At 38.7% G+C, this 14,297-nt stretch overlaps 1 protein-coding gene across 2 annotated transcripts in view; it reads left to right on the forward strand.

Annotated features, from left to right (window-relative positions):
- The window catches only part of OTULINL (OTU deubiquitinase with linear linkage specificity like), a 20,720-nt gene extending 12,662 nt beyond the window's left edge, over positions 1-8,058 (forward strand). The window contains exons 5-9 of one of the 2 annotated variants that reach the window (XM_085311996.1): positions 1,109-1,258; positions 1,961-2,089; positions 4,113-4,385; positions 4,670-4,885; positions 5,011-8,058. In XM_085311996.1, coding sequence (XP_085168122.1) covers positions 1,109-1,258; positions 1,961-2,089; positions 4,113-4,385; positions 4,670-4,849 — 732 coding nt within the window. In that variant the 3' untranslated portion in view covers positions 4,850-4,885; positions 5,011-8,058. Of the gene's footprint in view, positions 1-1,108; positions 1,259-1,960; positions 2,090-4,112; positions 4,386-4,669 lie in introns of both variants that reach the window. The other variant, XM_085311994.1, reaches the window with a different exon arrangement.
- Positions 8,059-14,297: the final 6,239 nt, after the last annotated feature.

The following is a 14,297-nucleotide window of genomic DNA, read 5'->3' on the forward strand; positions in this document are numbered from 1 at the left end:
GCAACCCTGTCTAACATGCTGTAGGTGACCCTGCTGAGCAGGGAGGTTGGACTAGATGATCTCCAGAGGTCCCTTTCAACCTTACTGATTCTATGATTTAACAGGTCATCCTCGTGGAGGGACCTGACTCAATGCTCTCATCTTCTCACCTCACCTCACCTCACCTTTGTTGCTGGCCACATGTTCCCTCTATGCATCTTATACTGCTGACTCTGGCGTTCATCAGATCCTTTCCTGAGCCACCTGAACTTGCTAAAGCAGCAGGAAGCTTACCCAGCAAAAAGAATTCAGTAGGGTTTACAATTATCACAGCCAAAGCAAAGGAGGAGTTGGGGAGACTGTGCAGCCAAGTAGTGGTATTGGGATGGGGTGGGAAGAAACTGAGATGAAAGAGGTCAAAGAAGTAAGACTGTCTCCTCACTCCATTTATGAAGCAAATCATAAGATAGATTCAGCAGTCTGTGGAACTGTACAGTTCCCTTTCTACATTAATTCTCTGCTTATTGGTCTATTGGTCAGAATTGTCTCACCAAGGGCTCAGCTGAGAGCCAGAGGTAACACACAGCAAATGGAGTGTGTAGCTGGAAGATGAGTCATCTGCTGTCAGATGTGCTCAGCCTTAGGTCGCTGTTGCGTGATAGTTTCAGGTCAGGGTAAGAGATGTTTCTGCAAAAAGCAATTTTCACGCGTTCTCCAGGCACTTGTTCCTGCCCTCCCACTGCTCCATCCTGTGTGTTGGCAGCTTCTGAAGTGACCGAGGTTAAAGCTATTGTGGCAAAGAAGTTCCCACTGGTCTGTTTTGATCTTGTTGGCCACATGAATGTTTATGCTAGCAATAGTGCAAAGATGGGAGCAAGTAGCCAGGTTCAAAGAAAGTGCAGGATCATTCTTTTCTGGGGCAGTGCTAGTTTAAGGTGTTTACAAAAACTGTTAGAACATTTTTGTGTATATAAAGCTTGTAAGTTTGTGTATATAAAACATGTAAGTATACTCTGTCTTTCCCCTCGCCCCTTTTTACGAGCAGTTTGGAATTGAACTCTGGCTTAATATGGGTTTCATCCAAGATTTTAAAAGTTTATTACTGAAACTATTGTTGGTCTTTTTCTAGGCATATGAAGACTTGTTTTGGAGGTATCATATCAAATATTTACGACAAGTCAGGAGAGACAACTACTGTGTACTAAGAGCAGTGCTTTTTCAGATATTCAGTCAAGGCATTCCTTTTCCATCATGGATGAAGGAGAGGGATATATTAAAGGTAAAATTCAGTTCCTTAAAAGAACACGATGCAGGTGACCTTGGACTACAGAAGGAAGGTTTATTCAATGTGAAAATAGATAAATCTGCTGTGGAAGTGAAGGAGAATCATTATCAGCATTTGAAGAGATTCCTGACTCTCTGCCAGATGTCACTACCTTAACCCCCCAAAAGGCTTGAATCCTTCTCCTCCATGCTGGTACAGAGCCTGGCGGCTTGCTTGGGAGCACCACTGAAGACAGCTTCGAGCTGAGCTGYGGAGTACGGTGCTGAAGCAGCAGAGACCTGCATGAATTCTGCTTTGGCTTTCAAGAGCTCTGGCAGAGAGAAAGCAGTGAGGAGGTGGGAGAGGAAGCACTTCAAATTGCTGTAGCTGCTGCCTGTGTAGGTGTGCACGTAGGCTGGAATCTTAAAAACCTTACTGAGCCTGAGTGTATACAGCTTTTCCAGAGTCTACATGATGTATTTTCCTGGGAACATTGGTTAAAAAGCTTTGTAAGGACTTGGCAGTTAAATGGAGCCTCCATCTTAATTTTTGAGTTATTTTGAAGCCCATTTGTATTTTTTTTGTTTAAGCTGTACAACCAGAGGATAGAACCACATCATAAATTAAAATGTTTTGCAACCTCTGTAGACAAGTTCATGATAACTTTATAGTCTACTTCTTGTTATGGTAATGATCTCCACTTAATTTTTTTTCCAGCTCCCTGAAAAACTTTTGTATTCTCAAGGTTGCAACTGGATTCAACAATACAGTTTTGGTCCAGAAAGATACACAGGTCCCAATGCCTTTGGAAAATTACGCAAATGCATGGAAGCATTAAAGACAAATGTGAGTATTTAGGAAATGATGAGGGAGAAAAACAAAGCACTGAAGAAAAGAGTTGAGTCTGAGTTAGGGAACTCCTCCTTGCTGCCTGTTTCTGGGTCTGTCTCCAAGGTTCAGAGAGCCTGTCTGCTGGGCAAACCTTTTGAAGCAGAGCTGACATGTGCCTATGGGCATGTGCTCTGCACACTCTCCTGGCTTAAAGTCATCAAGAGGATACTGGTATTTGCTGGGCTTCTGGCTTTAGGCTAGATTGAAACTCCTCCCCTTAATCTGTCCTTAATCTGATGTTTTTAATTCTAGAGTGCACTTTGCAGTTTTGAGTTGTCTTACTGCTGCCACAGCAGCTTATTTTACTTGTCTGCATTTACACTAGTTCCTTTTATGCCACTGTATGTATACCAACAACAGCTCTGTCATTCCAAAAGCTGACAGCAGTGATAGTAAGCAACTGAATAAACCTATTTAGCTCTAAGAACAAAGARTTGGTTTGTTTGCACATTCGCATTTGCAAGAGAGTTGGGTTGTTGGGCTTTTATTCCTGTCTTGTTGCATCCTGTCTTTGTTAGTCTACGTTAGTAGACATGCTTTATAGCATGAAGCATTTAAACTGGAAGTTTGTATAGAGAAAAGTTGCAAGTCAGGCTGGTGAGTCACTCTRTTAACAAACTGTTGCAGAACCATTTCATTATGCATTGAACTGTTATTAGACACAAGATTTAGCTTCCACTTCTATTTTATTTTTTTATAAAGAAGCTTTTTGGCTAATGAGATGGATTTCTGTAGTGCATCTGCTCACTAACAGGTTTTGTTTAGTAGCATGAGCAGTGCTAAAGAGCCGGCACTGGGAACTACGGTTCTGTTGTATTGAATTGTCTACTCATTTCTTAATTCAGCAGACATCCTAGGAGATCTTGGGTGTTTTCGTGGGGTCTGAATAGCCTGCATTGGTAAATGTTATTGTGTGTCTAGGGCTTAGAGATGCACACATTTGCTGTAGCTGTGGCTTTTAGCTAAGTTACATTTTTATTAGAGTTCACGGTTTAAGGCAGAATCAGCATACAAATATTGCAGATGCAGAATTAACTGAAATTCATTTGAATCCCAGTCATCAGGCATCTTGTACTGTGGCTCTCAAAAACCTCTCAGTTTCAAGTGACCATCTTCGGCTACTGTGTTCTGAGTGCTTCAAGCTTTTTGATTTGGTGTGCCCCCACCCCTGTCTGGCCCATTTTCTAGATACCATTGCTGGCTTTTGACACACCCTCCTCCCCCCAGGACAAGAGAGCAAAGGAGCTCTTGTTACTAGCCATAAGCAGGACAAGAAATTTCTACCCTGTCCCTGTTAGTTGTGTGCCATTGTCTTGTCCCTTCTCCTTGTCCAGCTGACTTATTTTGACCTCATGAACCAGGACCCACTAAAGGCAGAGCAGTGTGTGCAGTTTGGGAGATCATGCTGGCATTTTACGTAAGTTCCTTTTAATTGCCCCACGTTGAATTAGGCGAGGAATCTAAAAGATTTAARGTACCATAATTTTAAACTAAAAGGTGCTATGGAGGAAAACCATTGAATTTTGGAAGCTGTAAGTTAAAAACAGATCAGGAGTCATCACTTTAATTTAACCTTTACTTATGGGTTAGTGTGTTTGATGTACTAACACCGAGTTCTTAAAACTTTCTGATGTCCTTTTACAGGTTATTTTCCTTTCAGACTCTCCACTCACACTAGTAGCTAGATTTCCTACTACAATGATGGGTAGTTTTTGTACTGGGGAGTTATGTTTGCTTTCTTGTAGGCTGTCTTTGGCACTCAGATGCTTGGATCCATCTCTAATAAATAACTTGAGCTGGGTGACTAGAAACTGGAATAGATAAGGCTGCAGATTCCAAAGAACCACCTGCTTATTTGCACAGCCATTTGGCCACAATCATGTAAATGTACAGACTGACTATTATTCCTGTTTTGATATTGCTCATATTAAATAGAATTCTTACTAATTTGATGATTATTCTTCTGTGTACTTTCTAGTGGACTGAAATAAGTAGTATTAAAGATCATGAAGGAAGAGGAAACATGTGTAATACACTTTTTTCTGATGAGAGCAAGGAGCACAAATTATATGAGGCCATAAAATTCATCATGCTCTACGAAGTTGTCGAAGCCTATGAGCAGATGAAGAACAGAGAAGAACATGTACCAAACCTTTTTAGCCTCCTCCTTGCTCGTGATTCTTCTTCTGACCCTTTGAGTTTCATGATGAATCATCTGAATGCTGTAGGTGACTCTGGTCACCTAGAACAGGTAACAATATAAATGAAAAACAAATCACAAAGGTTATTACCTCTCTAATCTGGCTAGGTGAATGTATCACACATCATCTGTGATAGTTGACCTACTGGAATACTGAGAATATTTTCAAACCATTGAGTTTCTTGCTTCTGTTTTTAAAAAGTTCTTTATAATTCCTTGTCTTCTATTTTTAAGTAAGCTAGGTGACTTGCCTTAAATGGGATTATCTTTGAGAGATACTGTTCTGGTTTTCTAGGTTGAGAAATAAATATTTGACAGAATTCTTTCCCTTCTAGGTTGAAATGTTTCTTCTTGGATACTTACTTGAAGTAAAGATAAGAGTTTACAGACTGCAGAAGTTTAATACTGAAGAGTTTCAAGTAAACTGTCCAGATGAATATCAAAGAGAATGGCATGAGATCTCTCTTCTGACTGAGGATGACCGCTACTATCACATTGCCGTTACYAGAACATGAGGGACCAATGGTCTTTTTTTTTCTTTGTATAATACAGTGAGTGACCATTTCCAGTGAATTATGTTTTTAAATGGCAGCAGTGAGATTTTGATAAATGCATATTAATGATTGCAAAATGATTTATGGGTTTATTGTGGAAACATTTTCCTTTCTTRTTACAGCTCAATTCACCAGCAGTCAGCCATAAAAACCATAAAATATATTACCATGCTCTCTGGGGAAAAAAAATGTCATATTTGAGGGTTATCAAACAAAAAAGATTGAGCTACATCCCAAAGAAGGAGAAGGTAATGCTAGGATTTCCATTGTTAGACTAAGGGTTTACTCTGATTTACCTGGATGGATTAAACCCAAGTTCCTAAAGCAATTACTGCCTTTTCCTTTCTGTCTCCAGCTGGGTGGATGAATCGCTCAGGGAAGCAGCTCCAGGCTCCCACCATATACACCAGTAGATTAAATGGTGTTGATCTGGGGCTACCCAGCATGCGAGGCTGTAACCTGGGCCACTGACTAGCTGCTTTAAATCACCTGCAGCTTCCTCTGTTGCTGAAATGTCTTCTCCAGAGAAAGCCCAGAACAAACAGCTGCAGACTGGAGTTATTTCAGATGCTTGAAATTAAGCTGTCTGCACTCAACGCTGGTATTTGCAGCCGAGGATTTGTTGCACAGAAAAAGAATACTGTGTACATGATCTTCAGATCTACTTTATAATTGAAGAAAGCACATTAGCTTTTCCGAATCTAAAAAAGGAAGTATTAATTAATAAGTAACATGCAATATAGACCCACTAGTTGTCTTTGGTTTTTATCAACTTGTAAATCTCTTTTTTTTAAGGGCCAATTTCAGCATTACCTGCCAAGACACGTGAAGATTTCTTTTGCAATTGCTCTGAGAAAGCTGTGCATTGAATACATTCTCAACACTTCATTTTCACAAAAAGTTAATTTGCTGTGCATTACGTGCATTTAGCAGAGTGTGCACCTATTATATCCTCTGTGTGTGTATGTATTAATCTCCTTGCATAAGATTGTTATCTTTAGTTTAGACCTCAATGTTTGAAGAAGTCTGTCTGGGACAACTAAAATTTGCTTCAGTATGTGGAACTTTTTTAAAGATCTGTTTTCTAAAGGACTGAAGTGTTTTGATTATTTCTAAAATGAAGGACCTTAACAGGAATGAATATTCACATGATACAGCAGATTTTGCAAAATATTTATTTGTGAAAAGCTTACGATGCTATAGGCATACAGTTGTATTGAAAAAAATATTTTTTATTAAGAAATGAAGCCTTTCCTTAACTATAATGGAAATACTCCTAGGAATATGGGGACACGCAGGTTTGTTTTTAATTCTTGCGAGAGACAATATAAGCCAGTAACAAAAATGTGAACTGAGTCTGCAGGAGCAAAGCAGTGCTATGTAATAACTGAACAGTAAAGTTTGGAGTGCATAGAAACTGCTCTGTTCCTTTATAAAGGAAAGCAATTTTATCCCTTACAGTCCTTTGATTTGTGTGTGTATATGTGTATATATTTATAAACCTGAACAGCTGTGTTCTCTGTTGTAAGTTTTGTTTCTTGAAAGTTTTTTTGAGTTCAGTTTTGTTCAATAATTTGTAGCTTTTAATTAAAAAGCTTTGATACATACAATAATTTAATCTCATCAAAACCTGCATATCAGATATCTTATTTATTAAAAGAAACTTTTTGTCAATGAATGAAATAACTTGCTTCCTTTAGATTTGGTTCTGTTCCACATGGGGAAATATTATAATGCCCAAGATTAGGGTACTGTTATCTACTGTACACCAACAGCGCTCATACCATTTACAGCTATTAACAGATTTGTCCCTATTTTTTCTTGTTTTTGTACAGAGACACAGAAAAATGGTGTATTTTTACAGCAAGCATTTTTAATGGTTTGCATGTGATATATAACTAGCAATACAAAAGCATTACAGCTGAACCTGTTAAATTGTCAAAAAATATGCACTGTTTTTGTAAGCTGAGCATGTAAGTAGAAGGGCATCAATAAATATATAACATGGACAGTGGGATTTATCTTGCCAATTTGTATGCTTGTATCTGACCCAGGCCATCCCGGGCTCCTGGGCAATATGATGTAGTTAATCAGAGGAGTTGATCTCTGGAGGGATCCGCTTCTTCTCACTGACCSTAACAGGAGCTGGGAGTGACCAGCAAAGACTTAAATCTCTCTGCTCCAGAAGTCTGCAGGAGTCTGTTCCAGGAGTCCAGAAAGGACGTGTTGAAACAGAGCTGCACAGATGTCCGCGGTGCGAGCTCAGCCAGGACAGGAGCAGGAACAGCAGCTGAGGAAAGAGAAACTTCAGCTGAGGATAACTCTAAGTCTTGCAGATAAATGCAGAGATCTTTGAACAAGATCTGGAGGGACATTGAGACAGGTTTGCAGTTGCGTTGATTTTAGTTGGAGTTTCTAATGATAAATTTTGCATAGAATATGTGTAATGCAAAAAAAATGTATATTTTTACATATAAAGAAAAAAATATAAAGAAATCCTCCTGAATAAACYGCATGTATGCTACTAACTGGTACTGGTAGAAATGAGATAGTAATTAAATTCAAGGGTGACAAAGCGGCTGAAAACTGCATGTAGATGTCTAGCATAACTCTTCTGTACATAACATGCGTATTCTTTGTTTTATCTAGTCATCACCAGAATAAGTAGGTTTCTACTGTAGGCCTAGAACTTAAAGTTAGGAAATGTTTTTCTGGTGCTTAACAGCTAATTGTAGTTCAGAAAATCCATGGAAAGTTTGCTAAGCAATTAGATTACTATTTTGTTTGGAAAAGTGTCACAGTCAACAAAAATAAGCTTTGCTTAGTCAAACATGTTTCCATATAGTAATTTTTGTATTAGCTTTGAGAATTAAATTTCATCTTTTTCAGTGAAGAATGTATAGTAAGAAAATAAGAGGTTTTGTAATGAATAGGCCCTTGAAGTCATGTGTATGAGATTGAAGATCAAATCCAAATGGCTTATTCAAGGCAAAGCAAAGACGTTCAGAAACTGATGGTTAGAAGAGTAGTAAACATAAAACAAAAAGCATGTAATCATCACAATTTTTTTTAATACAGTGTTGTAGGCAGCTAAAAGTCTCAAGTCAGGATGTGTTTATTATTTCTGATCGACAGCTTGGCAAGCAAAATAAAACATACTAAAGCATCAACAGTGGGTTTGGCTTCTTCCTAAAACTTAAAAATGTATGTTAAGAAAATAACAGCAGCTGAAGAAGTGCACATCTCTTTATTATATTAGGTGGAAATTTGATCTTATTTCTGAATTTAATCTTCCTAAAAAAATTCATCTCATAAAATTGCATGAACCAAGTTTCATATTCCAGTTTAATTTCAAAGCAAAATATTGTCAATCTGAATTTCTCTAACCTAATATTTAAATTGCTTCTTGTCTATATTATAGCTATTAATTTGAAGCCAATTAAAAATCACCCAGTGTAATTCTGTTTCCAGCAAAGCTACCTTCTTAGTCTCTATATTTTGAGCTTAATGTTTAAGAAATAGTTTTCAATTGTGATTCGTAATTTGCCTAAAAGTTCTAGGAGTTACCCTTATTAAATTACAAAATCCATACCGTTAAAATAATGGAGAATGAGTGTGTAAGCACTAGGGCTTCGAAGTGCAAGAAAGCTTGGCATACTTTTGTGTCATTTCTATTTATTTCCTAATGTAAAGGGCTTGGATTCAAAGACATTTTCCAGTGCAGTTGTATGTCATGCTGTGTGTTATACTGCTAAATCTGGTCAAAGTGGAAAGCTAAGCTATAGGATATTCTTGCTGTTGCAGATGGTCATAGCATATTAACCTAGCTCATTAGTACTAATAAGGTAGTAGAAGAGAACTCTCAAACAATCATCTCTTACAGAGATGATGCAAATAAGTAGCTTAAAGTTATGTAATTTTGCAACAAAAAGATAAATCTGGTGTTTTTTGAATAAAACTGGCTAGGTGTAGGCCCTTACTAAAAATCTGTTTATTGTGTTCTGTATGCAAATAGAGAATTAGGTCAACCATCATAAATTTAAAAACAAAAAATCCCTGACTTACAGCTGGATAGATTTATCTCTTTTCTTAAAAGAGAGCTTCCCTGGTCTTACTTTGGTATCTTTAAAAGTACACTCCGTCTCTCTTTCACTTTATTCCTGCCATGACTTCCAGTTGTAAGTGAAATTAGATTTATTTGGGGAAAATCTGTAGGAATTTAAATTTGTCAATTTTGTAATCCTTCAGATCTGCTAATGCACAGATGTAAGGGCTATGTGTGATTTCAAAGTAGTTTAGTTATCCAGAAAAAAAAACAAGGCTATGTCCATTCTCTTCAATACCTRCATAATTTTTTCACTAGTAACCATGGATGTCTTTCGCCCTCTATACTTCAGCAGTAGTCTAAAAGTTCTACCCTCAACCCAGTTATATTAGACCTGTGTCATTATGGCAACAGTAGATTTTGGAGTCTTATTTTTTTATGAAAAGCTCCTGCTCTGGTAGAGAGGAGGTGAAAGTGGGATTTTGATGGCACAGAAGCGCTGGTGGCTTGCAAGGGTTTTGGCATGCTGGAGAGCCTCTCGATTTTGGCCTGGTGAGGTAAGAGGGCAGGGTTTGGGTCATCAAGGGTAAGGGACCCTTGAAATCATCGGGGAGAAGTGGGTGGCATAACTGCTGGCATGGGAGAGTGCTGGCAAGGATGTTTTTCCCCAGGGGTGCTCATTCCCACTCACACCTTTTCAGTATGTAGGTGGAAGCCCATCTTAGCTGGTGATGGAGCAGGCAAGCCTTGCAGAGACTCTTCCCAAGATTAGTCAGAAACTTTCCAAGGAAATGCATCCTCCTCAGAGACAGGAGGAGACGTACTTCATGGGAGATAGGAGAAAAAATTAGAAAACYTTATCTCTGTGGGGCTTGGCTAATTTGCATCTCTTGTGGACCACAGAGCCCTGCTTTGTGTCAACCCAGGCTAGCAGGCCAGAAGGGCAGCTGGGACTTGGCCAGGAGCTGCAGCATGCAGCTGGGCATGTTGATCCACAGGGTGGGAGGGTGCTAGAGAGGTGGAGTAGATGCTGCGTGCTCTGATCCCCCAGCGTATTCCAGCTTTGCATAATACAAAGGTCAATGCCTCAGGAGGTTGTCTAATGAAAACATCTTCATCTTTAATGGAGCTTTTTGCTATGGATCAACTCTTCAGTGAAGTGTGTAGACAACTAATTTGAACCTGCAAATTTGTGTGCAGAAGCCACTGAAGTGCAGCTGCTAATAACTCTGTGTCTTTTAAGCAAAGTTCTTACATTCAATTGGATGTTTTCCCCATGGAATTAACTTTCAAGATTTTGGTACCTTTATACGGCGTGTTACAAATGTCAGAAATGATAAGCCTGTGAGTTAGAAGTGGCAAATGTAGCATTTAGATGTTAAGGATGTTGTGTTCCTTTTACCTATCCAATAGATGGCTTCCAAGCATCAGAAAACATCTCATTTCAGTAAGCTCAGTTCTCCCTCAAACTCTTTGACTGTGTCACTTCATATAAATAACATTAACCCCGATGATATACAGAGATGCTATTGCTTTTCATTTTTTCCAAACACTGAATAGTAGTGCTAAATGTTTATCCTGAGAATGTGATGTTTCTTTCAGTTGAAAATTGAAACATTTTCTTGCTTTTGAAGATGATATATGCTTATCAACAAGTGTAGGTAGGGATTCATCCCTCCTCTCTCCAAAATTGATTTTTAATTATAAAGAGCTTCCTGGGCTTCAGGTTAATCCAATTCCAGGTGGAATACTCTGCACACCTTAACTGCAGTATTAGTTTAAAAAAATGATACAATATCTTATGGCTACTAATGCTAAATTTACTAAAGTGAGTTCACAAACCTGATTTACATTCAATATTAATTAGCATTTGTTTTTATTTTTGAATTAATAAATTATTCATCTGCCAGAAGAAGTCTTGGAATAACTACATGTTCTGACATTTTCTCCATTTCATTGGAAGTGATCTTTTATCTTAAAGTATGTTGGTTCTTTATCTTCCAAGGATAGTGAAAGAAAAAAAGAGATTAGGGATCCTCATAGGGATTGTCTTTCTAAGCTTACTTTCTACCAAATGATTCTGAGATTTCCCTAGTTACAAAATAGCCATCAGTGTGAAACTTCATTCTTATAGCAGGTGGTTTTTTTCAATTATAACAAGTACAATTCCCATACCTTTAAAACATTTGTCTTGAGATTAAAGAATTTCTGAGACTTCTGATAAGTTACAAGTTAATTACCAATTTTATAGAAGCCTGTTCAGTTTTATGGCATTTCTATCCAAACTGCTGGAGGAAAGAAATGGAAAATTAATTTTGTTTTTGTTACATTTCCCTTTTTCTCCCCATATGTTGCATTCTATGCATCTGTATTTCTACAGGACATAGTTTAGAGTAGAGTAAAAGAATCTGGAGGAAGAGACTCAGAAGGTAAGGCTTTGAAATCAGTCCTGTGTGTAAGAAATGGTATTATCAGTGGTTCTCCTGCTTTCCTTCACAGTATTTTTAGGACTGTGATAGCAGAGAGGAGGAAAAGAGATTTACTGAGTTCTTGCAGACTGTAACAAGAGATAATGATGAGTGGTAGAAAAGAGGTGAAGTGATTCTGGATGCAGTARAGGAGATGTATGGGAAATCAAGTGAATACTTAATGATGAAGGAAAGCCACATTGGTAGTAGTATAAGGAAGAAGGTGTGGAAGAAGCACGAGTAGAAGAAAAAGAAGTCAATAAAGAAAAAACAGTGGAAGAATTAAGCTTTACAGAACTGGAAAATATCTAGTGGGATAAAAAGAAATGTTGTCTTTAACAGAGTAATGGAATGTGGCAAGCTAATAATACTAGTGAAATCATGGAAATATATGTAGTCCTCTTGTGAGTCCATGCTGCATTCTCTGTGTGACATCCCAATCTATGACTAGAGACAGGAAAATTTTCCCAGTACAATATCCACAGAAGGTGTACTTGCAGATCTTGTCTTGCTGCCTAAAACAGGACACACGAGTAGATCATGCCTACAATCATTTAGACTTCTTTCAGCCCCCAATTCTGAAGGAGAATACTCCACTGCTGTGAATGTTGTCCAGAAGTGGAGAGGTATTTCTTGCCCATCCTGTACTGATGACTTCACCTAAGGCTTCTTCTTGTTTGTGGGCTGTGTCCCCACATTTGGACTGCACTGACAGTGCTCCTGTTGCTGCAGGAGCAAGGATCTTATCTTGAAGAAGCACTTCAGCTGCCTTCTGTTAAAGTTTTGAATGAGCATACCCAGTAAGATGAATTTCTTCAAGTCTTAGAGGTGCCTGAGCATTTCGTGTGAACATAACTCCAGAAAGCTGCAAACACAAATAYCTGGAATGGAGCCATTTCTCAGGGTTGCCATGAAAGTTGCCTGGACACAGGTAAAACTGTGCAGTGACCACCAAAAGATGCTCTACCTGGTTTAGTAGTACAAGGAGTCCATGGGTTTTGGATAAAAGACATCTGCAGTACATGTTGGCTGCTCTCTAAAAGAACCCATACAGACTGAAAAAGGTTTTGGTTCTGTTGTGGGAAGTTGCAGAAGTGTTTCTACATAGATTAGCTCTTTAAATTATTCAAAGTCAGGAAAAAGAAAACAAAAATGAAAAAGAGATGAGTTCAAATAGTGGAATTGTTATTATAGAGGCATTGAAAAAAGGGAATTACTGATAGGAAGAGTGGCTTAATTAAGACCTAAAAGCAGCATAAATCAGGAAAGCTGGTTGTAACTTTTGGTCCACCAAGTGTAATTTGTCAGAGGATACAGCATACTGCACAGAATAAACATCACACGTTCAGGAATTGAGTTACAACTGTTTGAGTTACAGCTGCTGGTAGATCAGTACTTAAGAAAGGTGAAGGTGAAGAAAGTGAATGATTTTAATAAARATAGAAAAGAAAAGCATCTGTGTTGAAAACTACAATCCTATTTATCGGTATATATCTTACTGCCCCTTTCAAAAAAAGCATAAACCAATTAAATTCCAGCAGAATTAACTGTATGAAATAATATTTTTGATAAAGACTGATAAAAAGTTCCTTTCTCTTCTATCTATGTATCAGATGGCAGCTCAAGAGATCTCATATAGGGGACAATTWTTTTTTCCTTTGCTTAAAGGAGGATAGCTACAATTCTGTGGGAGAAGATTATCACCAAAATCTCTTTGTATCACAGTCCCTAAACTCTTACTAACTACATACACATAGCAGCTCTGTGCCAGGGCTTTGCTGAGAAGAGGGAGGAATGCTCCTGGCTGTGAGGTCACCTTTGTCAAAACTCACTGGTAATCTTGAGTAGGATCCTCACTCTGTGGCAGCTGACCTGCCTGCAAGGAGAAAAGGGAAGATGCAGGCTGAACTACTGCTTCCCATCTGTCTGAAAATGAAGCTGGTGAGTTCTGTTACTAATCACTTCTGTTTGGTTAGAAGTGTCTCTTATCCTCTCTGTGCTTTTTTACTGACTTAAGCTTCCCATTCAGATACCTCCAAATCTGAAATCTTAATTCAGGTTAACCCATCTGTGTACTTAGGCAGTGCAGCAGCTTAGTCCATGGAATGCTCTTAAACAAACAGAAATGAGGATCCTTCGCAAGTATACATAGATTACCAGTGAACTAACTTATCAGGAAGGATGCTGCTCAGAACAGTTCTCAATTTCTAATCCTTGTTCAGATACCATACAGCTCTACCTAGGCAGCACAGGAGGCAGCAGCTCCATGATACTTTACATAAAGGTTCTGAAGGCATATTTCATTTATTATCTCATTTACTCTTGATCATTTCTGCTCACTTRATCTTTTTGTGGCAAAATTGACAGTAATTTTCCCTCTTAAAGACAAGGCTAAGGCTAATTCTACCACCTTCCTCGGGACAGGATGACCAGCTACAGAAACATTCATCATATGCCTTCTATTCTACTGTGCTGAAGCTTTCAGAAGACTCAGTTCCTAGCCAGACTCCACCTCCAGAGAGAGCAAAGGTTTAAGGCCTCCTCTCATCGTAAGTGTACCAAATTCAAGCAAGCTACTGAGCCCCAGATCCAGTCATCCAGTGGATCAGCGTTGGAAGGTCACCATGTTTCCAGTACTGTCATGCTTACCTGAAAACAGTCTTCAGGTGTTACCAGTGGAAACCTGAATGAGGGATATCTCAGTCATCCCCTTCTGCCCAAAGATCTGTCCAGAAGTCTGGGGCAGTCCTTCACTGCAGAAGATTTGACAGCCTAAAAACCATCCCCACAAGTGGTATAATGCGAGCAGCTTCTCCTGGTCATTTGAGGACACCACTTCTCTGTGTTCACTCTACATTACATGTGGCGAGTCACAGCGGTATTCCCTTTTCCTTTC

Source organism: Rhea americana, unplaced genomic scaffold, assembly GCF_003343005.1.
Source record: "Rhea americana isolate MKP2758 unplaced genomic scaffold, rheAme1 scaffold_353, whole genome shotgun sequence".
Taxonomy (NCBI): Eukaryota; Metazoa; Chordata; class Aves; order Rheiformes; family Rheidae; genus Rhea; species Rhea americana.